At 34.8% G+C, this 24,245-nt stretch overlaps 1 protein-coding gene across 2 annotated transcripts; it reads left to right on the top strand.

Annotated features, from left to right (window-relative positions):
- Nucleotides 1–1,730: 1,730 nt before the first annotated feature.
- Nucleotides 1,731–23,044, top strand: LOC147406581 (glutathione S-transferase zeta class-like). 2 transcript variants are annotated; one of them, XM_086434677.1, is made up of 10 exons: nucleotides 1,731–1,869; nucleotides 2,010–2,124; nucleotides 2,238–2,294; nucleotides 6,176–6,261; nucleotides 6,399–6,470; nucleotides 15,574–15,639; nucleotides 15,739–15,814; nucleotides 21,463–21,524; nucleotides 22,039–22,098; nucleotides 22,688–23,044. In XM_086434677.1, the coding sequence occupies exons 1-10, from the start codon at nucleotides 1,867–1,869 to the stop codon at nucleotides 22,787–22,789; spliced, it is 699 nt and encodes a 232-aa protein (XP_086290803.1). In that variant the 5' UTR covers nucleotides 1,731–1,866; the 3' UTR covers nucleotides 22,790–23,044. The 2 variants fall into 2 exon arrangements, with proteins under 2 accessions (XP_086290803.1, XP_086290804.1); XM_086434678.1 differs by having other exon boundaries at nucleotides 1,829–1,869; nucleotides 15,574–15,627.
- The last annotated feature ends 1,201 nt before the right edge of the window (nucleotides 23,045–24,245 follow it).

Genomic DNA, 24,245 nt, shown 5'->3' with positions numbered 1-24,245 from the left:
GAAAAGAGTCATGCTGGGGTGACATTGGGATTTACTGCAATTTTTACATTTCTGACGTGGGGTGCACACATAACTGTAGATGTGTTTCCTTGAGACACGAGTAAAAAGCATTTACAGTGCACACCTCCACGACAGAAATGTAAAAAATCACAGTAAATCCAATGTCACCTGAGCATTAGTGATTAGAAAAATGTGATTACTTTCCAGAGTCGAAACCTCTATATTTTCCGGGTAGTCCTACTTGAAAATATTGTTAGTCCATTGGCAAATGTTGTTGAAGTTGTTTTTTCTAAAGAAAATATTTCAGTAACTCTTAGCCCTTGTTGAAATTTTCTTAATGGATTTGTGTGTGTGTGTGCGCGTGCATGCTTGTGCGCTAATGGCTTTTTTTTTTAAAATCAAGGATTAAGCAACTCATGCTTTGTATCTTGATTTGAGCTAGATCTTGGATAGAAGATCCCACACACCTTAAATTCCACTATGTTTGCAAGTTCCAAGTTCCTAGGTACATTGTAATTGTTTCTTTTTATCTTTTTCTAAGCTACTAATTTTAATTTCACATGGTTTCCTCTCATTTTAATTTCAGTCACTTTAAATGATCAATTTATCTTCTTTCAACTGCAATCATAATTCTATAAATTACTTATATAACAAATTCTACCTAGATGTTATTGTAATTGAGAAATTTTAGTTTTAAACTGATCAAGAGTATATAATATGAGAAATTTTTCGCACAAAGAAAAGTTATTCCAAGATTTCACAAAATCCCAATTGACAAATTGCAAGACACTTAAGGTGGGTAGTTTTGTAAATTGGAGATACCCTCAATAAATGCAATTGACATAATTCACAAATTGCATTGCCTATTCAGAAGATGATTCCATAGCTCAAGCAATTGACCTAATAACCATTTAAAAAATTCAGATTATTTTCTATGATCAACTTTAGGTTTGACTATTTTCCATTTTGGTGTGAGTTAAAATGCCATTTGTGTGATCCGTTGATGTAGGATTCTCTGAAATCTCATATTGACTATCAGGAGAGCAAAAATCTTTTAGAGAGTTGAGCAAAAATTCATTATGTTTCACACTGCGTTGGTGTAGAGGTAAGCACAAAATCATAAAATTTCATATAGAGTTTGGATCGTATGCATCCAGAGTGGAGGATTGACAGCCTCCTACCACACCTCAATACACGTCACATGCGATTTAAGAAAGGGATTGACTATTCGCACACCACCCATTACCAATTGCACTCCATCACTTTAAAATTCCCCTTCGCACTCCCTTTGCATGATTACACTCCAAAATAATTTAAAAAAATATTGCACTTTTTTTTTTGTGGGTGGGGAGAGGGAGGGTTCTTCCTCAACTATGCCCAAAGAAATTATTGCTAGTTCGATAATTTTTGTAAGAAACATTTTTTTCATTTCTGAATTATGTTTTATAAAATTATATTATCTTGAAATACACAAGTTCAATTTAAATTTTAAATAAAGATTAGAAAATCAGTGCCTTAATTAAGTTGGAGTCACAGAGAATACGAATAAAATCAATCACAAAATACGATCAAAATAAAACACAAGAAAAGGATACAAAATCATAAGTTAAAATAAAGCTTAAATCTTAAAAGATTAGGCATTGATGTTATAAAAAATAATGGATTTTTTAAGGTTGGTGTGCAACCTTAAAAAATACGCAGACAGTTGCTGATCAAAGTCGTCACGACTGACGAGACCTTTTTTGTTTTTGTTAATTTTTTATCGTCACTACTGACGAGACCTTTTTTGTTTTTGTTAATTTTTTATTGCAAATTAATGCATACATAGACGGCTGCTGATCAGCATTCAGTATTCAGTATCTCAGCATGGTGAGTGTCTTCTTCCTCCATTTCTTCTTCTTTTCACTTGCCCTAAAATTAATTATTTTCAAAACTATATATATAAATTTTTTTTTTGAATTAATTTCCGATTTCTGAGTTGAATTATTTCACCTTTCGATTGATGGCAGGAAGCAAGCAATAGCGACTCCACTCGTCATCTTCTTCAAGAACCCAAATTGAAGCTATATTCGTATTGGAGGAGCTCATGTTCGTTCCGCGTTCGTATTGCACTTAATTTGAAAGGTTAGATTCTCAAACTCTCTTTGAGAGTCCACAAAATTTATCTTTTAAATTTGGTGAAACCCTACCCTAATGTTTTGATTTCTATTTGGTTGGTGCGTGTTTGAGAAAAAAAGGTTTGAACTACGAGTATAAGGCTGTCAACCTGTTAAAAGGAGAGCAATTCAGTCCAGGTAAAGTGTGATTTTCAAACCCGGTTTCTATTCTGGTCTCGGACACCCATAAGGAACGAGTCGACTCGTCTGAGTGAGTATGCAGGAGACCTTGGCATCCTCCAATTCTTTTCTTTTTCAAGAATAATTATTTTATCTTTTGGTGAAAAAGATAAGTAATTTCCCATCAAAATTATCATTTGACTTATTTTGTGAAGTACTGTACAAGCATTTAGTATAGGGTGAATTACTATTTCGTGGGCTGAAAATGTGTTATTTATGATTCTGGCTCACTCATGAACAATCACGTTTTCGTTAAAAACAAAATTCAGAACGAAGTGACTATTTTGTAGGTTTAAAATGACAATTTCGCAGGTTTAAAATTAAATTTTCACTTTAAACCTGTGAAATAGTCACTTTAAGAGTTGTTGAACTCACCTTGTGGCATCCAAAAACATGATTCAATGCCACGGGGTTGTAGAGGACAACATTCTATGAACTTTGATAAAATTTAAATAAAAAAAGAATTATTTTTCAACATTAATTTTAAATTTTAAATTTGGGAGTTCCGTGGAAGTTTGGTAGCCATTGATTTTTAAAATCTTGGATCAAGCATATATATATATATATGGGAAGGGATCAACAACCAAAATCCTAGCCAACATTCTAGACAAAGTTTTGTCTTACATGGCTAAAAAGTTTCAAAATGAAATGATTTTTTTGTGAGGATGATCTCTATAGTCGTTAGATCATCCTCACAAAAAATCAACTAATTCTAAAACTTCTAACCCCATGAAAAGTGGTTACAAACTAACGGTAAAAGTTGACGGCTCACGATTCTTCATCTTATAAACTAGGGTTAGAAATTTCAGAATTTGCTGATTTTTTGTAAGGATGATTTTTCATCATAGAGATCATCCTCACAAAAAATCAGCCCATTCCAAAAATTTTAGCCCATATAAGACAAAATACTTTGTCTAGAATGCTGTCTAGGATTTTGCCAAAAGAACGCCACCCTATATATATATACCTTGGAATCTGAGCTTTTCCATTAAATCTAGAGGAATGTGGTGTTGGATTGCCAATGTGATAATCCATTTGAGGTCAACAATCCGTGGTACGAATTCAAATCTCATTAAGTTAGTAAGGAAAGTGTAGACATGAAATGTTCACAATGAACCTCAATACTACATTGTTTGGAGTCGCCACCATTCTTTTTTGGAAATGGGTGTGAATGGGCACCCGAATTGATTTTTTTTTTGAAAACCATTTTTCCATGGCATTGTAGTGACTCTCATATGTTGGAAAAGGGCAAGGTCTACCTTAGATCTAGGTAAGGAGGTCCGGTTAGAGAATGGGGAAGGTGTTAAGCACCCCATCCTCTCCACCAAAGGTGGTTACCTTGTTTGGCCATTTTCTTTTGTAAAAACTTGAGAAAACAAATATTAAAAATGCATGAGAATGTATGATAAGAGTGGTGTGTGCATTAAGTGGAATGTTTCCTTAACAAAGGGTTTTGATTTTTTAACATGACATTAGGGACATTCTATAGAAAAGAATGACCCATGTAGCCACATTAAATTTATGAATATGAATGTAGGTTTGAACTTTTAGAGAGACTCCATGATGGAGTTCCCTTAAGGCCACAACCATGATGCATGTATGCATGGCTAGAAACTTAGTGTTTCACCCCATAAAGAGGGTGACACATTTCTTCATCATTGCCATGCATAGGTGAGTGTGTGCATTGTGTACAATATGATGCATGAGATTGAGGTAAAAAGGGCTTCAACCCCCATCCTTTCGATCGAACCTTAGTCCAATCTACCGGGGATGGGAGAGGGTATACATTACATCCTAAGGCTTTCTAAAAATAAAATAAAGAGAGGGTTAGAAGAAGAGAATGCAAACTTTGAAATAAGTAAACTACATCTTAAACCCTACCTTGTCCCTTGATGGTGAACTTGGACCTTGAAGAGTAGGCTTGAGAGATGAATGAGATGGTTAAGGGTTGAGTTGAAGTTTAGAAGATGAGAGAATGAGTAGGAATTTTTGTAGAGTTTTAGGTTGAGAGATGGGGGCTTGAGAGCATGAGTTGTTCATGGAAATTGAAGGTATTTATAGAGTTTTTGGAAGACTTTTGGGGATAAAGTGGTCCAACCCTAAAAATGAAGAAAATGGACATGAGATTTAGGTTATTTCTTTTTGAATTTTTCATTTGTATGGGGGTAAAGATGACATTTGTGAAGAAACCCTAAAAGCATGCTTTGATCCTTGATTTTTTGGTAAATAGAGGTGAGAGAACAAAAGTACTTTTGGGAGGGTGAATGGGGGAGTGACATGTGTAAAGGTGAAGTGGTAGGTGAAAAGTAGACTTTGGTTCATTTGTAAATAACTCATAAAGCAAGGGTGGAAGTGTAGTTTTGAAATGGACCAATGGGAAAATAAAAGCACATTTGGGAGGGTGAATAGGAGGATGACATGTGTAAAGGTGAAGTGGTAGGTGAAAAGTAGACTTTGGTTCATTTGTAAATAACAAATAAAGTAAGGGTAGAAGTATAATTTTGAAATGGACCAATGGGAGAACTCCATGTATGTACTTGAAGATTCCCACCTTTTGAGGGTATAATGGGAAGTTCCCTCACCTTTATGGATTATTACCAAAGACCAAACAACTTTTTTGATTTGACTAAACCTTTTGAGAAGGGCATTCCTGAGTTTTCACAAAGGGAAAGTTGACCCTCCAATTAGATGATGCATTGGGTATTGGGGGCTTATGAGGTATCAACATGTGTCATCATATAAGGGGTGAGAGAATGGACTTGGGTTTGGGTTTGGGATATGGACTTGGATTTGGGCTTAGGATGGACTTGGTTTTGGGTTAGGGATGTGGACTTGGGTTTGGGCTTAGGATGGACTTGGTTTTGGGTTAGGACATGGACTTGGATTTGGATTTGGATTTGGGATATGGATTTAGATTTGGGTTTGGGTTTGGGTGATGGGCATAGGTTTAAGTGGATTAGGGACAAGGCATGGGCATGCAATGATATGAGATGATGCATGTATGCATGAAAATGATGCAAAATAGCAATGTGGGTCCGTCGAAGAACTTGAGTTCTAAATCGAAATTAATTCGAGAAAATTTGGATTTTCCTATGGGTTCGTGCAAATTGGGGTGTCTACAGAAAGTGTTCTTCAAAAAAAGATGGGAGACTAAAATCGTTGGACAGTCCAACAATTTCAGAAAACGTTGGCAGTCCAACGTTTTAAATCTCTGTTAATAATTTGTTAAAATATTATTTTTTTCTGATAATAAATAACAAAATGAGCGTTGTTTGGGTAATTTTCCCTTCTTTTTTGCTAAAAGACAACAAAAAAGTTGAAAAAGATATGGGGCATTTTGATCTTTAGATATTACATGCTGTTAATTTAATAAATATTTTTGTAATAAGTGCTATAAACACTTCTTCAAAAATATTAATAAGATATTTGATATTAACAAAATTACTATTGCACAAGTACCAAATGCCTTTATCTTTTTGTCCAAAAAACAAAACAACTAAGCATAACTTTGGAAAAGAAAAAAAAATTGGGATGCTAATGTCCCAACGAAGCATTGATCGACTTGGTTGAGTTTTCATTGATTTCATTGGGATTTTCAAAATATGGGGCGAGTCATCCGATCTCGGATGAGTCAATGAGGTCTATTCACATTTATTTTCTCCCTCGGAGCTCATCATATTGACTCTTTTGTTCGGTTGCCTCCGAGACTGAGATGACTCGCCATCTCAAACGAGTTTTTAACCCATGAGGTGAAGGAACCTTCTTATGGTATTCCCTTGTTTTTTAAGTATCACTTATGATTTGATTTTCTCACTATTTTCTCCGTGCTTGAATTCTAGAGTTTTCAAAGCTCAACCCTATTAATTTTGTGCCGGTTTTGGTGGATGGGGACGTAGTAATTGCCGACTCTATTGCAATCACACTAGTCAGTGAATATCATTCTTCTCCTTTCTATATTATATGTTTTTAACAGTGTGAGTTCAAAATGCACTACCAATAATGTATTCTTTATCAATTTTATTAATTAATTAAAATGTGTTGTGGTTTATATGCATGTTATAGTACTTGGAAGAGAAGTATCCTCAACATCCACTTTTGCCTCATGATATTCAGAAAAAAGCCATTAATTTCCAGGTAAATAGCATGTCATCTTCCTTTTCCTTCAAATCTATACTTTTGGTTTGTACTATGTGATACCTAAGATAAGTTTGGTGTGCTGAACTAAGTTAAATTGAAGATTGTATATCTGCTGACAATATCAAAAATAAATTAATATCAGTAGAGATAACTTGGGGAAAGAGGGGGGGCGGGGGAGTTGGGAGAGACGGGTCTTGATGTGTTTTTTGTTGTTTGTATACATATTTTTTTTTTATAGATTTAAGTAGGGATGTACAAATAACCCAATTCCTGACCCAAAACCGAATCGATAAATTGGAATCGAACCCGGACCAAACCAAAAAGTTTCGGTTTCCACCCCTAAAAACTGGGTCGAACCCGAATCGAATGGAACTAAAAAAGACTCGAAAACCAAATAAGCAATAATATGTATATTTTTATTGCATTTAGCACTAATACAAACTTGGCGTGTTGGCACACGGCTTTACACATCTCAGGTTCAAATTCCTTTGAACTCAATTCAAAACAGTTTTGTTTAAAAATATGTAGTGGATTTCGGTTCTATTCTAACTCGAACCGAAAAATACCCGAAATTTTTGGTTTGGTTCTGGGTATTGAATGTTAATGAAAATCCGAACCTGAACTACATAGGGTTGGTTTCGGTTTTAGCGATATCCGAACCAAACTCGAAAATTCAATTCGGTTCTACCTGAATGTACATACCTAGATTTAAGTGTCAAGATGGGTTTTGATCCCAAGTCCGTTGCATTACCACACACAGACATTACCACCTTATCTACGTACGTGTTGGACTATATTTCATCACATCCATGATTTTCATGGATTCACTGTTTGTATTGGTTACTTGTCTATTGCATCTTTTATCATGAACAATCTCAATAAGAACAAAAGGGTTGCGATGTTATTTTGGTTTACCATGTGGCATTCATTATGAGAGTTCACAATTATTTGAACTCATGTGTAGATATATAGAGAGAGTTTAGTGGTCTAAACCTCATCTACTTGAGTTTGGAAGTCACCACCATTTGTTTCATCAGTCGATAGAGTTTCATTAGACACAATGTTGGCAATAGCAATGGATTTAGTTTCATCAGCAACAGATAAAGGGAAAATTTTTATAAGTAGGCCCAACGGAACTACACTTTTTAAAAAGGGGCAATCAATGAAAGCAAACCTAAGTTTAAGGTGTGAATGGACACCATAAGAATAGTTTTGAAAATTAATTTTCAAGGAGTTTGTAATTCAAATCTAGTCTTAACCTAGAGATTTGGGTAAGGAGGTTTAGTAGTCAGATGAGGATGGTGTTAGATACCTCATCTTACCCACCAAGTTTGTGGTTACCATGATATTGTCCAAAAGTGAAAATTAAGACTGTTTTTGTAAATTTTGAGTTAGAATACTTATGATAATATATGTATGCATGGATGCATGAATTTGTATGCATGGTAGCTTAATGTGTGTGTGTACACATGGTGAAATATAAATGAAATGTTTCACTTGCTGATTTTTTTGTTTGCTTTGAGTTGGAGTGCAAATCTAACAAGATTTCACTCTTAAATGACTCAAGCATTTTGATGATGATCCATGGGTGAGTGTGTGCATAGGTGAATGCATGCTAATGTTCCTTGGGGAACTTATTATGGACTTAGAGGGGGAGATTACCTCACATGGAGGGATTACTCTCTAACCACCATTGTCATTTTAAATGCTTATATTACATGATGCATGCAAGTGTTCCAAGAGGAATTTACAATGGACTTAGAGGGGGAGATTACCTTATATAAAGGGATTACTCACTTACCACCTTTGCCATTTGAGATGCTTACACTACATGTTGATGATGTTGAAATGAACAAGATATTAGAAGAGGTAACTATGGACTTATAGTTGGTAAGGATCCTCCCACAATGGAATTAACTCTCAACCCAAACTTGCCAAAAGAAAAGACAAGATTACACTACATGATCGCAATATAGTAAAAAATAAATAAATAAAGTGCAGAAGTTAAGAGTTGGGGGGGGGGGGTAGAAAATGGATTGGGGTCCCACCTAAGTCTTGTTTTTTTTTCATTTTCTTATAACTTCAAAACTAGGCCTCAACGGTGTATGAGAGTGTACTTGGACAAAGTTTTGGGGCTTAGGTGTAGACACCCCATTTTCGCATTTGCCTGATTAATCAACTCGTCAACCTGATCGCAACGGTTCCCAATGATGGATGTTTATTCCAATACTTTATTTTGTTACCAGATATGTTTCAGAAATCTGGATGAAGTATCTCGAACTAACAAAACCTTAGAAACCACGCTACGCTAGGAAAATATAACCCCAAAAACATAGAAATCATCATTTTTCAAGCAAAAAGAAGCTTCACGATAAAAATCACTAAAAAAATGATCAAATTATTAAAATACCCCTAACCTCAAAACATTCCTAGAGCCTACATTACGCATAGGAAAATCCTTTCAAACATATAAAACAACAAATCGAAACCAAATAAATCATTTCGTCAATTTTTACAAAATTTGACAAAATTACGAAAATGCCCCTGATAAAGTTCACGACCATTTTGCATAAAAAATTCATAAATGATAAAAATCAACATTTTCATTGAATTCCTTACGAAAAATCGATTCCAAAACATCCTGGAACATTGAAAAACGACTTAAAACGCAAAAAGTCCTCTCCGATGGCAAAACGGTAATTTTACAATTTTAATAATTAAAAAATTCGAAATTAATAAATAAAACATTAAATAATGTAAAGTGAAACATTAATAAAATTAATTTAAAATTTTGAACCAAAAAAATCGATCAATCAGGCTTTCATGCAAAATTGTTGACGGTTGCCAAGATATTTATTAAAAGACCCCTCCATCTAGGGGGCCCAAAGAATTAAAGATATAATAAAGGGGGGTTCTCCAAAAAATTAAAGTCAATCAAGTAAGACTAAAGTCAATCTTAAAGTCAATCAAGTAAGACTAAAGTCAATCTTAAAGTCACTCAAGTAAGAGTAAAGTCAAGATATTAAAAGTCAACCAAGTAAGACTAAAGTCAAAATCTTAAAGTCAATCAAATGAGACTAAAATTGAAAACCCTAATAGAGTTCTAATTAAATAATAATTCTAAGTAATCCTAATTAAATAATAACTCTATTTAATAGAATTCTAACTAAATAATAACTCTATTTAATAGAATTCTAACTAAATAATAACTCTTTCTAAGAGAATTATAATTAAACAATAATTCTCTCTAAAAGAATCATAATTAAACCTTAACTCTATCTAAAAGGCACTTAAAAAAGTTTATAAATAGGAGTCTCTACACCCTATTTTCGTATCAAATAATAAACCCTAAGAGAAGTAAGTCAAAAAGATTCCCTAACCTCCCATAAACCCTAATTTTGAAGCCCCAACTCCTTACGTAACACCCATACTTCAATTTTAGTTCGAAAAACACTTAGAAGCCTGTCAAAAACATCTAGAAATCCATAAAAAAATTCGAAGAATCCAGATCTAAGAAAGAGATACCTCGCCTCGGAGATCAGAAATCAGATCCAGAGACAGAACGAAGCAATGAGTACTGTACAAGGAGTGATTTTATCAAATCTGAGGGAATAAAATCGTTGCGTTCGAAGGTAAAATTCTTTTATTTTTTTATCTAGGTCTTTTTGTTAGCAATGTAGTTTTATTTGGGATGAGTAGAGACCGGCATTGACCGGGCGGGGTTGGTGTCTAACACCTTCCAACCCCGTAATGTGATCCCTGGACCCATATTTTTTGCAGTAGATTAGTTGATTTATCCGTTTAGAGTCGATATTCGGTTCCTAGACCGTAATAACTAGGTGGCGACTCCCAAACCTCAAAAGTCAAAAGTGGATCCGCGCACCCTGCGGATCGAGGGCGTTTTCATTATGAAGGTCTCGAGAAGAGAATTTAACAACTTTTTGATATGGTAGATTTTTTTTTTTGCCTTGGAGAGGTCCTCTATTTATAGTGGGAGACCCTTGGGGATATAAAGGTCTAAAGTCCATAAGTTTAACTCAATTTCAAACAAACCTCAATGAATGACTTTATTTTACCCTCAATCAAAGAGTCCTTGATAGTCATTCTTGCATCTTTGAGTCTTATCAATCATAATGATCAAAGTATAAAAGTGTAAGAACATTCAAGATTCTAGAGAATTCTCTTCAAGGGGCGAGGGTGTCCAAACCCTTTGAAAATGGTCAATCTTCAATGAAAATAAGAGCAATGACATGTAATTTGTCTAAGGATGTATGGTCTTTGTTGTCAAATGCCTTGAATAGAACCTCAACAAACTTGATGGTTGAAGGGTAATTGCTCTTAGGTTTTAGAGAGTATTCTTTCATGAGCGAAATGGTCTTGGTATCTTGAACTTGGTTAAATTGCAAAGAACTCTTGAAGAATGGCCTTGACTTGTGCACAAGAGGGTGACCTCAATGGTAAATTACCTTAGATTGAATCTTAACAAACTAAGGATAAGAAGGTAATTGCTCTTTAGGTTTTAAAGGATTCTCTTTGAGGGATAAACAGTTCTAGGTCCTTGAACTTAGTTAAACTACATCAAACCCTTGAAAGGTGGCCTTGAATTATCTAAAAGATGAGGGTTTCAATGGTCAATTGCTTTGGATTGGGTCTCAACAAACTAAGGATAAAATGGTAAATGTCTTTTGTAATAATGGATGGTCATGGCTTGAAGAATTGCTCAACTACTAGAAAACCAAAGGTGGGAAATTAATGTATGCTTCATGATAAGGTAAAGAGGGAAACTCACCTTGTGTTACCTTGGCAAAGGAAGGATTAAAAAAGGGTTAAGGTGTAAAAACACCTTAACAAAATTTGAGACACAACTTATCAAAAAAAAATAATTTGTAACACATGGGTTAGAATTTCAAGAAATAACAGAAAACAATCTGATCCTTGGTTGAGTGAGGGATCAAGCTAAATTTGTATTGGTCCTTGGGTGGGTGAGGGACCAAGCTAAAAATTCCTTGGTCCGTGGGTTACTCACGTCCAGGCTAAAATTCAATTTTTTTTAAAAGGCTTTTGAAGCCTTGGGTCTCATCCCTAGAATCAATTAAGATGATACTCATTTTTACTTAGAAAAAATATGGTGTTCTTTTTTAAGTTGGATCATTATGCATGGGTGTAGTATGTGACATATAGGCGATTCAACACAAGTAGGTGATGCATGACAAGTATATAACTGTGATTTTAAGGCATTTTATGGGTTTTTTTTATTATTGGGAGCTGAAGCATCCCAAAAATTTCTTGAGGCTTACTACAAAAGCTAAAATGATTGTGAGGCTTACACTTCATCACTAAGGCTATAAATAAGGGGCAACGGGTACGCCTGCTCCTTGAATGCATAATTGGCAATTTTAGGTTGCGCTCCCACTAGATTATTGCCAAGGATCGGACCTTTAGAATTCGCTTAGTTATCTTTATCTCGATTGTGAAGGGGGCATTTATTTATCAAAAGGCAAATCTTGTAGTTTTGGTGGCTTAAGAGTGTTGATGCAAGGATGAAATTGAAAATTCTGGACTGTGTATAAAGATCAATGTGTATAAAGCCTATGATAAATTGTGCCGGTTTTCTAGATTGTCTTTTGGGGAAAATGGGAGAAGGTGGCTGAATATATGTGTTTCCTGAGTTCCATACTCAATGTTTTGTCACTGGTTTTCTAGCATAGTATTTTAGGTGCCTTGGGAGTTTGAGACAAGGAGATCCCTTAGCCCTTTTTATGATGGTTGAGAAGGCTAGTAGCGATTTGATTGTTTGTCATCTTCAATTTCTTACGATACTCTCTTTTTTTTGTCAGGGTTGCTTAGGAGCAGCTCCCTTTCTTGTGGGGTTTGCTTTGTTGTTTTGAGGCAACCTCACGTTTAGGCATTAAATTAAAGAAAAACAAAGTGAAGGAGATGGCACCTATTGTGACTATCAAGAGTTTTGTTGATATGAGTTAAGTTTTAAAAACTCGTATACCATATAAGCAGGCTTGGCAAAACCTTTATGTGGCTTTTTCTTTATCTCGATAGCAGGTAATATGGCCAACAATTGTTCTAGAAACCTAGTCTGTGGTGTTTACTCCCTCCCTTTAACTTAACCGGGGATTGCATTTTGGCTCTGCTGCATTGAAAGTTTTGTGGGAGTCAGTGATTGAAATATTTGGTAGAAGGCTAGCCTCACGGAAATCTAAGCAGTTGTCGGAAATGAAAAAATGGCTTTGATAAAAACTGTCCTTTATACTCTCCCAATCTACTACATTTCCTTATTTCTATGCGCACAAGTGTTAGCAAGAAATTAGAAAAGCTTATTAAGGACATCCTTTAGAATTTCAAGATGGGAACTTTAAAGGACACTTAGTTATCTGGAAATCACTTTCCCCCTTTTAAGAAGGACAAATGGTTGAGGATTAGGGATTTAAAGGATTTGAACATGAACTTGGCTCTTCTAGGGAAATTGATTTGAAGGTTCATGGATTGAGCATAGAAGAGATTAGGATGTTGACATGATTGAGTTGAAAGAGTAGAAAGGATAACATTAGAAATGTACACTTCATGAAAATGTAGTAGTCCCATAGGTGATAACTTAGGGAAATTCAATTGAGATGGTGTAGCCATGTGCAATAAAAGACTGATAAAATCTCTAAGAAGAACAAACATGCAGACCAAATATTCTAAAAGGGTGAAGAAGACCAGAAAGGACTTTGGTTGAGGTAGTGAGAGAGTAGAAGAATGCTTAAAAACCTCCTAAACTAGGTTGTTTCATCACCATATAGTAGAAGATTGTAAGTTTGTAACCTTCTAATTATAAAGGTTGCATTGTCAATTATCTATTTTCACTACTTTGTCTATGGGGATTTGTAAATATTCAACACTTGCAACTTGACTTGCCTATTGGGACCTACATACATTGGAACTATAGATAAGACTCTTTGTTAATTATTATTATTCTTTTAATAATTGATGAAAGAATATCAAGTCTAATAAGGTAAATACAAAAATTGTTAAGTGAATTCCGCTCCACTTACACTGCATTTGCCTAGAGTCTGCTACCTGATGGGCATCCCTAAGTATGAGGTACCTCCCACTTCAATATAAATTGTAGGGAATAACTTTAAAGTTTCCTCAGCTAGAACTTAGTAATAAGTCTAGGTGTTCCTAATTATGAAAAGGTGTTAGAGATTCCAATTAAGTGGGGTTTTTAGCTTTGTTTGAGGGGTTGCAAACCGTGCAAGCTTCTTTTTCCTGTTCTCTTCAAGTCAAATGTGACGCACCAGTGTTTGGCTTGGGCTTTAGCCAAGGTGTCAGAACTATGGACATAGCTAATGTTACTGTCATATTGCAAACTTTATGGACTGTGGATATGTTCTATAGGCTGTTCATATACGCAAATAAAATGGGAGATGCAAGTCTTGAATTTGTAATGACATACATATGACCTTGAGATAATGACACATATGTCAAAAAGAGGGATGGGCATTTAGTTACTTTCAAGAGTAGAACCAATAAAAGCTAGATAGACTTTTCCCACTTAAGAGAAATGATTGATCAATATGCAAAGACTGTAAGGTTATTCCAGGGGATAGTTTAACCACACAACATATAATATGAGTTCTAAGTTGATATATATTGACATAATTAAGCATATGTATGAGAAAGTTGTGGCTAGTACACAAGAAATGAGGAGAAGATAAATGAGTTTCCTGATACAATTGGTTTACATTAGGGGTCGGCTCCAAGCCTATATTTGTTTGTCCTAGTTTAAGATGTAGTAATTGCTCTTATTCAAGAGCTTGCCCTAGGTGTATGTTATTTGCAGATGTTGTGATGTTAGTTGATGAGATTAGAGAGCCAGTCATCTCACCTAGAATTTTGGAGAGTTGCTTTGGATTTCAAAAGCTTTAAAATAAGGAGGACCAATGAAAAGTATATACATAGTGCAACTTTAGTCATGATGCCCTATAAAGAGGAAAGACCATCGAAAATTGATGGCTGGGAAATACTACAAAGTGAGCATTTTTTTCAAATTGGGTTTATTATTCTTAATGATGGGGAGATGAGGAGGATGTTGTCCGTAGAGTTAGAGCTTGACCGTCAAAGTAGAGATGTGCTTCTGCAGTGCTATGCGACCGATGCATCTCAATCAAAGTAAAAGTAAAATTTTGTAAGAGTATAATAGAGCTGGTTATGCTTTATGGAGCTGAATGTTGGGCAATCAAGAAAAAACACATCCGTAGAATGAGTGGGAAAACTAGGAAAGAAAAAATTAAAAATGAAACACTCGGGAAATTGTAGTGGCCTCAGTTAGTGATAAACTAGGAAAACTGGATTTAGATGGTTTGGTCACATCTAACGAACATTGATTATAACCCTATTAAAAGGAATATGCTGGTTTAAGGTTCTAAAAGAGCAAGAGTAAGCTCAAAAAGAGAGCATGGATTGAGGTAATGAAAGTGCATCTGAACACCTTAGAATTAGCAGAAGACATGGCGTTAGACATAATTGAATGGAGGGACAGGCGATGCCAAAATTTTGGGATATGGCTTTGATGACGATGGTTCTTAGACACACCAACTCAGAGATGGCTCCTAGCAAAAAGGGCTCTTAGGCCTTCATTGTGCATAGGGAATGCTGTTGCTTATATTTCCCTTTTCTCATTAATAATTTTGTTCTTTGTTACTGATGGGAGTAGGGGCACTGATGTAACTTCCTACACAAGGTGTAACTTACAAGAAAAAGTTACTATTACTGGAATTTCTGGACAGACATTACTAGATACCCTGAACATAGTTTCTGGAAATTCATGGACTCTTTAAACAACTTGTATGACTATATATGATTGATTTCTACCCTACATTTTTGAGGATAGCATGTAGTGTATAGCTGCTGATTTTCTGAGGAAGTCACAGATTATAACATCCAACTCGCTGACTTATATATAGTTTCACTGGCTATTAGGTTTGTACCTTTTTTCTCATCTTGCAATGTGTTTTTATAAATTACACTTCTTCTTAAACCATGTTTAAAAAATGCAAATTGTAAGATACTAATGTGTTCCATTATTGTTTTCTGCTTTTAGGTTGCTACCATTGTTTGCTCAAGCATACAACCCCTTCAGAATATTGATGTTTTGGTACTTATTCGTGTGATTAATTCTCACTCCTCGTAAATGCCTTTTTTTATAGGTAATTGATGTTTTCATGACATCGTTAGCTGTTTACCATTTCTGCTTCTCTGTCTTCAGAAATTCATCGAGGAAAAAGTGAGTTCTGATGAGAAGCTTGTTTGGGTTCAATATCATATAGGAAAAGGTTTCACAGGTGAATTTTTGTTGCCACTATATCTACTATTTAATCCTCAGAAATTTTGGTGCTATACTTTCATAATTGTCAAAATTATAATCAAGCAATCTAGTTGCACATCATTCATGCATTTATACTGGCACTACGGTTCAACTTAGCTTGTAAGGTCAAATGTCTGCATCTTACAGAAGTCTTTATGAAACCATGAAGCAGAAAATTATAGATAACATGACGTTTTGGTGCTATCAATTTCTACCAAATTTCCTCCATTTAGTAGCATACAGTCCAACTTTGATACAATCAGATTGTAAAAAGGATCTTAAGAGACCACCAATCCCAATGACAGCCTAGTAGGCTCGACATTGTGATAATATAAAAATTCAGTCAAAGGTCTCCACTTATCCTCCACTATAGCTTCCTGCTGTATGGAATAATCTGCAAGTTCTCATTTCTGTCCCAGATAGAAAGCGAAATATGGCAGTGGAGGAATCTGTCAGCAGTTGAGAAGAAGGGGCTTCTGTGGTTCAAACTGTTGTTGTATGTGCATGTCTGAGGAGAAATCTGTGAACCACTTGCTTGTCCATTGTGTTGCGGCAAAGGAGCTATGGGACCAGTTCTTATCTTTATTTGGCGTGGAGTGTTGTGTGCTGGCTGCTGTAAGGGAGGTCTTTGTGGAGTGGTTTCAGTCGGGATTGAGCTTCCATGATTCCAAGAGATTGATTTGAAGCCTAAACTCGATAGCTATTAGTTGGGGTGTTTTGAAGAAGTGAAATGCCAAGAATTTTTTTAAGGAATAGAACAAACTAGTCAAGAGCTTTTTTTATCCTTGCTTGGTTTTTTATTTTTTTGGTGTAAGATTTTTAAAGAATGTAATGCGGTTTTTTTTTAGGACTTCCTAGTCGGTGGGACAGGGTGTGTAGTATTTCCGGGCTGTAACTTTGGTGGTTTCTTGTATTTGGGTTGGTCATCTCGACCTCCCCTTCTCTCCTTTTTAATAAAATTTTATTTCTTAACAAAAAAAAAGAAAAAAGAAAAAAAAAAGGCGGGATATGGCTGCTCCCACTTGGGTCATTTCTCCAGGCATGCCCGTCTTCAATTTCTGTCGAAATTTTTCTTTCGGTCTGCCTTGATGCTTCTCCAAGCATGAACTGTCAAAGGCATGGTTGACTCCCTAGTGATTACTTCTAGATTTCCTCCACTTTGTCAAGTTATGCTTTACATGTATTGTAATTTGATAGTATACAAATAGATTGTGTTATTTACTAGCATAGGATTCATCCCTTCCATCCTCCTTTCCGTGCAACTATGTGAAAACCACTTCTTTTGGTTTATATTATGTTTAGGAACCACACCCCGTAATGTAGGTTTAGTCATAAACCTTACTGACTTTTTTAGAGGCACAAGTGATGTAGATAGACTTGTCGACACTTATCTCAATATTTATGATCCAATTAAGATGCGTCGAAGAACGAAATCAGCAGCATTGACCGAGTCAAATTGATCCAATCTTTGACCGGTACATAAGACCTAGTTCAACTTCTCTTAGGACTCTTTCTTTTATTGAATTTTTATTTTTGAAGTTGCTTAAATAGTCCTAGTTAGTTTCTATTTCTATTTTAGAAATTTTTCTTTCCTAGTTAGTTTCTAATTGGTTTTATGTTTAAAATTCGTTTTTATTCTTTAGGTTATAATTAAAAGTCCTTTCAGATATCCAAATTGAGTTCTAATAGGATTAGAAGGTTAGTAATTTGCTATAGATAGATTAGGAAGTTATTTTTTTAGTGTTTTAAAAGGTTTCTAAGTTGTTATTAATGAGTTCTCTAGATAAAGAGCTCCAATAAACAAATTCAGTGAAGTTAGTCTTTGAAGATTGGTTAATAAAAGAAAAGAAAGAGACTTCTTTCCTTTTTTTGTTTTTATTTTATTTTATTTTGAGATAAGAACCTGATATTGGTTCTTAATTTTAGTGTTTATGATTAAATCTCATCAATCTCAAACCTAGATTGAAGTTTCTAGCATGTTTTGCTTGACATAGAGATTCTTCATTACTCCTAGTTCTTGAGATTTCATCCTAGAATCACATTTTTACCATAAACTCTAGGATTGTGTGTTCTACTCTACATCAACAAGCCAACTTACACCACCTGTCTTCACTTTTCGTGACTGCTTTGTTTTGAATTAAAATGGTTCAATTAGTGGAAGAAGAAATTCATGTTAAAATTTAAAAACTTAGCTGTTGTTAAGCATTGTCGCTTATAATGTTGTATTCCACTAGGATCTATGAAGGAAACTTGAATTTCTTTAAAACCCGGGACCCTTTTGTTCTTCTCCACATGGTTTCACCTGTTTCTACATCTTTTTTAGGCTCATTTGTGCATCCAGTTCATCACTACCAACCTTACAACGTTTTCTAGGGAACTTTCGTCCTTTCAATGGGTGGTTGGTCTCTTCTATCACCATCATGATCAACATGTTTGAACGATTTCTAGGACTAATGAAGACTATTGATTATTTGCCTCCTCCCTTTTAGATATGCTCCATCGAGTGATGTTAGATTTGTGGTCTTCTTGTCAACCTTCTGCAGACTCGTCCACACATATCCCCAAGGGCTTAGAAATGACCATTGTTCCCAGAGAAGAACCATCTCATAAAAAAGATAGCAACCATACTTAAGAACACCATTTGTGTATCATCTGTCATCGTTTATGGAGTCAAATTGGTATACCGTCTACCCTCATAATTGGTACTCTTGCAAATCTGAAGTAGTTTTTTTTTTTAATCTACAAAGAACATTGCCTTCCTTAGTGTTCCATGGAGAGAATGTTTTCCCTAGGTGACTAATTGGTCAGTTTGGTTTGAAAGGAAAAATTGTATGGGTGATACTTCTATATTTTTGTTTGTTGTGTGTTGGGGCATTTGGAAAGAACAAACGTGATTGAAATTTTGAATGAGGTTAAGGAGGTAAATGATGAAAAACATTTAAGTGAGTTAAAGGAGGAAAAAAATAGTAAAGTTTTATGGGATAAAGGGCATCCTCTTTGGGGTTAAGGGGTTAAAAGTGAGAGAAAAATAAAGTTGGAGGGATATTATTAAAAAAATTGAGGTTAAGGGGTAAAATACGAAAAACCAATAAAGTGGGTTAAAAGAGGAAATATAGTTAAGTTTGAGGAGGTGAAAAAAATAAAGTGGGCCCTATAATATTGTTGCTTGGAGGGATGTTTGTCTCACACAAAATTCAAGCAAATGAGACGTTTATCCCCCACACAACTGTAGCAAAGTGGGCCCTACAGTAAGGGTTGCAACTCAGGCGGGTTGGGTCTTGTTAGAGATCAACCAGCGCCCTAGCTCAATCTGACATCGGGCATGAAATGCTCAAACCGAACCCTACCCAAGTCGGGCTGGTAGGGTTGTTTGGGTTAATACATACCTCATTAATACTAGATAATTTAGTACTAATGAGGGTTTATATAAAGATAAGTGGCATGTAAAAGAACTTAAAATTTACAATTATTTTTCTTAAAAATGTGTTTTAAAAGCTTATATACATAAAATTAGAAGCTAATTTAAAGAGAAGAAAAATAAGAAGATTAACTAAAATAATCGATTTTATTAATAATCACAATTTTTAAGAAAAATATTTAAAGTAGTAATATAATCATTGTATGACAATATAAAATTACACTTAAAACAAAGCATGAATAACAAAGATGATTATTTATCTAATGAAAATAATCACACATTAATTTGGATATATAGATAAACAAAAGCATACATATTGAAATAGGAATTATGAGTGTGAAAGAAACCAAGATAAGAAATGTTTTTAAATTATAATCACATTAAGTTCAGGTTCAGGCAAATCGGGGTTAGACGATATCTATGCCCACATCCAACCCGATTTTAGTCAGGCATTTTTTTTTTTTTGCTCAAACCCGAGGCCAAACCCAAACTAACTATGCCCAAAGATGACCCAAGGTCGGGTTCAACCCATTGGGTTCGAGTTTTGCCCATCCAAGTTGCAGCCCTACCTACAATTGTGTTTTATTATATAATAGTTTACCCGTGTCTATGGAACGGACATCTTCTCTCAGGTTAAGGGGGTAAAAGCGAAAAAAAGAAATTATTAAAAAAAATTGAGATTGAAGGGGTAAAAGATGAAAAACAATAAAGTGGATTAAATGGGTAAAATAGGTAATGTAGTAAAGTTAGAGGAGGTGAAGAATAAATGAAATAAAGTGGGTCCCAAGAAAATATTGCTTGATGGAAGGGATATTATTAAAAAAATTGAGATAAAGGGGTAAGAGATGAAAAACAATAAAGTGTATAAAAGAGGCAAAAGAGAAAATATAGTAAAGTTAGAGGGGGCATCCTCTTTCGGTTAAAGGGGTAAAAGTGGAAAGAAATATAATTGGAAGGGTATTATTAAAAAAAATTGAGATGAAAGGGGTAAAAGATGAAAAATAATAATGTGGATTAAAGGGGTAGAAGAGAAAATATAGTAAAATTAGTGGAAATGAAGAAGAAAGGAAATAAAGTGGGTCCCATGACATTATATTTTGATGCGTGGTTTGTGTCACACAACTGTTCCAACTCAGTTGTGTTTTATAGTATGTATATGTATGTGATGACATTATAGTTTGATGAGAGGTTTAACGCCCAAAACTGTAGATAATGGGTGGTTTGTGTCACACACAACGATTCCAACTCAGTTGTGTTTTATTTAATAGATATGTATGTGTGTGTATATTTTTTGCTTGGGATTTTTCATCGTAGAAATACAACTAGTAATTCTGTTATTAGCCAATTTCTTACCCTAGTGTTTCTTTTTGTTTGCATTTTTATCCTTGATTTTTTTTCCATTCAATTACTTTTTAGCTGTTCGTTAATATTCCTTGTTATCATTTAAAAGGGGGGGGGGGGGGGACATGTTATTAGATGACCATAATGACTGCTTTGGTTTGTCTAATAAAGGCCCAAGAAACTGTTGCAGTCAATTTCACAAATGAGTGCATAAGATCATGGTTCAAAATGCTTCCATCTCGGTTGTACTTCATCCTAATTTCTGTTATTCCTTCAACTACTTGTACAACACTTGAGGCCCTTTCAACTCGAATAGCTAATTCTCCCGCTTGGGTATCTACCATTGTCATTCTCCCTCTTCTCAGCTGTCAGTTTGCGTTTCCAGCTTCATGACTTCCTTATGAAGGCAATCCATACTTCCAAGTAACAGATTTTTGCAGAATCCTCTTCATCCATGAAGCTCCTTTGACCTTCAAGTAGAGGCTGCTCTAGAATCCATGCTGTCTTTTGATGATTGCAACTCCTATCCCAAGCTCCATCTTCTTTGACCTGTTTTTTGTATTTTTTTGCTAAGCCTGTATTCCACTGTATTCATATTATTAACAACCTACAGAACTAGTGAAAAGAATTCCCTTTGTCCAATGTTGCTCTTTTGACCGCCCTTTTGTAAGTGGTCTACTACCTCATTAGTCTCTTAGCTTCCCTTCCATGGTAAGATAAGTTCATTATCTCAAGTTCTGCTGCGTATTTAAAAGTCTTCATTTTTTGCTACCTTTGAATGTGCTAGTCCTAGTATTTTTTAATTTTTTTGCCCTTTTTTACTCTTTTTTTTTAATATTGCAATATTGTATTTGCACATGTTTCAGCACTTGAGAAGCTGTTAGAAGGTTATGCTGGAAAATATGCCACAGGAGATGAAGTGTTCCTGGTATGTTTCTCCAAGTTCATGAGTTTATTGATAAGCTCGCTTCTTTTTTATGAATGCAATATTGTTAGATTGCATGCCTTTTCTTGGTGAACATATTGATAATATTGGCACAACATACTTGCATTGAATGAGCTATCATATGATACGTATGCCTCATCCAAAATGCACACGCTTCACATTGAGGTACATGCCATTTTTTGTGTCATGGTCTGAGGCGTAAGCCTTGGCTGTGTTTATGTTTCAACCTTATGCCTCATGGCATTTTTAATGAGTCTCATCTTGAGGCATGCCTCAATGCGTAAGATTCACACCCCTCTAAAAACACTGGACTAAACTACCCCTATGATTCATGATTTTCCATTCTCTTCCATATCTTATACTTGTTAATCTTTGATTTATCATAACTGAACTCCACATGAGATTAGACAGCACAAATGCATCATTTATGAACAGTATAATATGCTACCATTGAGTATTGACTGAAATATGATGCGTGGATTGACTGTTACTGCAGGCAGACATATTTCTAGCTCCTCAGATTTATGCCGCGGTGACACGGTTCAAAATTGACATGGTAGGTGCCCCTACTTGAAATTTCCACACTGTTAACATATATGGGTTTTTCATATCTGGTCATATTGATTTTGCTTTTGATATCTCTGTGAATTGGTTAAGTGCTTATGGTTTCACTCGTCCTTGATCTTCAAAAATTATAAAAAAGTGGTGAGTACTAAAGAAGGGCCACTGTGTCACTCAGAGAGATTTATAGTTTTTCAGGTCCCATCTTTTAGAATAAACAATCTTAATCGAATGTGTTGCACTTCTTTTGTAAGTTTAGCTTCTACTTTGGAACCTTACTGTTTCTGCTTTTACTTAGAAACCCATATTTTCCTTGATCAATTTCATAGAATTTTTTGTTTCTGAAATCTAATTATTCTAACGAAGGACTATAGTTGATAAAACCATTTAATTTTTTATAAGAGCACACACTAATCTCTGTTATTTATTTCATGCAAATTCTGCCTTTCCCCATAATTTTTTCATGACCTGTTTGTTACGATCACTTTTCCACTCCAAGGGACCTGCATCTATTATTAACTACTTTATTATGTTCGGTTGAATTCAAGGTCTCCCAAGTCTTTCTTGTTCAATTGTTTGTACAGGCTCAGTTCCCTCTGCTAGCACGGCTACACGAGGCATACAATGAGCTACCAGCATTCCAAGCTGCTAAACCAGAAAATCAGCCAGATTTTGTGGGATCATAGGTTTGTTCAGTCTTCCCCCTCTAATAAAATGGTTCAACTTTTTTTTTTCTTTCTTTTTAATGAAGAAATGTTGCGGAAACCGTGAGGTGAGATATACCTATGTTTTATAACATTATCTGTGGAGATGAGCAGCTCTTATTTGGGCTGAGTCTCTTTTAACTCATATGTATTAGTATTGGGAACTTGGGTTGGTTTAACTCTTATATTACAGCGAATAATATAAGAATATGGCTGGAATAATCAATTTCTGAAAAATTGACAGGCTCAGCTTATTTTTAGGAAGTTTTGTGTTTTCTTCTTCTTTTAGTGTATCGGTATTGGGTCAAGTGATTCTCAATATAGATCCAATATGTAAATAAAAGAAATTTTGTTGATGGAAATGCTGATAATAAAATTGACGGAAGTATTAATATGAGATATAGGTGCATCCCTTGTTTAATATATTTCTCAAGATATAGTATAAATTTTGTAATCGAGCACAATATTTGAGATGGAAAATTATGATGATTCTGTAATTTTTATATTAAATGCTACTATTATTATTATCTTCTACAAATCATTTAATTAAGTTTTGATCCAAAAAAAAAAGTTTTATTGCTTGGGATTTTTTTTTATAGAGAGATTGGACTTGAATAATGTTTGCAAATGATTTGTGGTACCTTTTGTGTAATTGTTGGCTTCACATTGTAAATGCCAAACTAGCCCGATTTACTTTCATTTATAATATCTTATGTGGTGATAATGTTTTGGTAAGTTGACACTGTTTACTCAAAACCCAATAGTTTGAAGTTGAGAAAAAGAGGAGATGCAAATTTTGTTGACATTTACGGGATGATTAAATCCTGGGCTCTGATAGGAACCAATGTGCTATTCATAGAGTATTAGAAGCATTTACTATGTATCATATGTCTTCGGTAATTTTTTTCTCGAATATGGATCTTATGCACCTAGGGTGGAGGATTGAAACCCTCATCTCATATCTCAATACATGCTACATAAGTTACAATACAAGGAATTAATGCCTAAAATATCTCTTTTTTAAAATTTCCTTTCATTATGGCTTATGTGGCATGAATTGGGGTGTGGGAGAATGATTTCAATCCTCTACCTTGGTGCATAAGATCTGAACCTTTGTTAGCAATCTCTTGTTTTATTTGAGAAGTTTTCATTTTATTAAATAAAAGTATTATTCGACCCCATCTTTGAATGATTCAGAAAAGTTTGGAGTTTTAATCATAAAAAGAATTAAATTGATTTTAAAGAATTTTTTTAAAATTTGGTTTTTTTAAAAAAATGCTAGGTAAATGTGTATCAAAACGCTAATCTGAATATTTCTTTACAATTTTTACCCTAAAAAACACAGTAGCAAGTTTTGAAGGCAAGCTTCCTCGTCGATTTTTCTCTCTGATTCCATCCCTCTTGTTTCTACTAATAATTTAGAATAATGTTGAGGTGA

This window comes from Akebia trifoliata, chromosome 3 (genome assembly GCF_017979445.1).
Source record: "Akebia trifoliata isolate Shusen 1 chromosome 3, ASM1797944v1, whole genome shotgun sequence".
NCBI classification, from domain to species: Eukaryota; Viridiplantae; Streptophyta; class Magnoliopsida; order Ranunculales; family Lardizabalaceae; genus Akebia; species Akebia trifoliata.
Note: the sequence above shows the minus strand (reverse complement) of the source record. Positions and strands in the feature narration are given on the sequence as shown.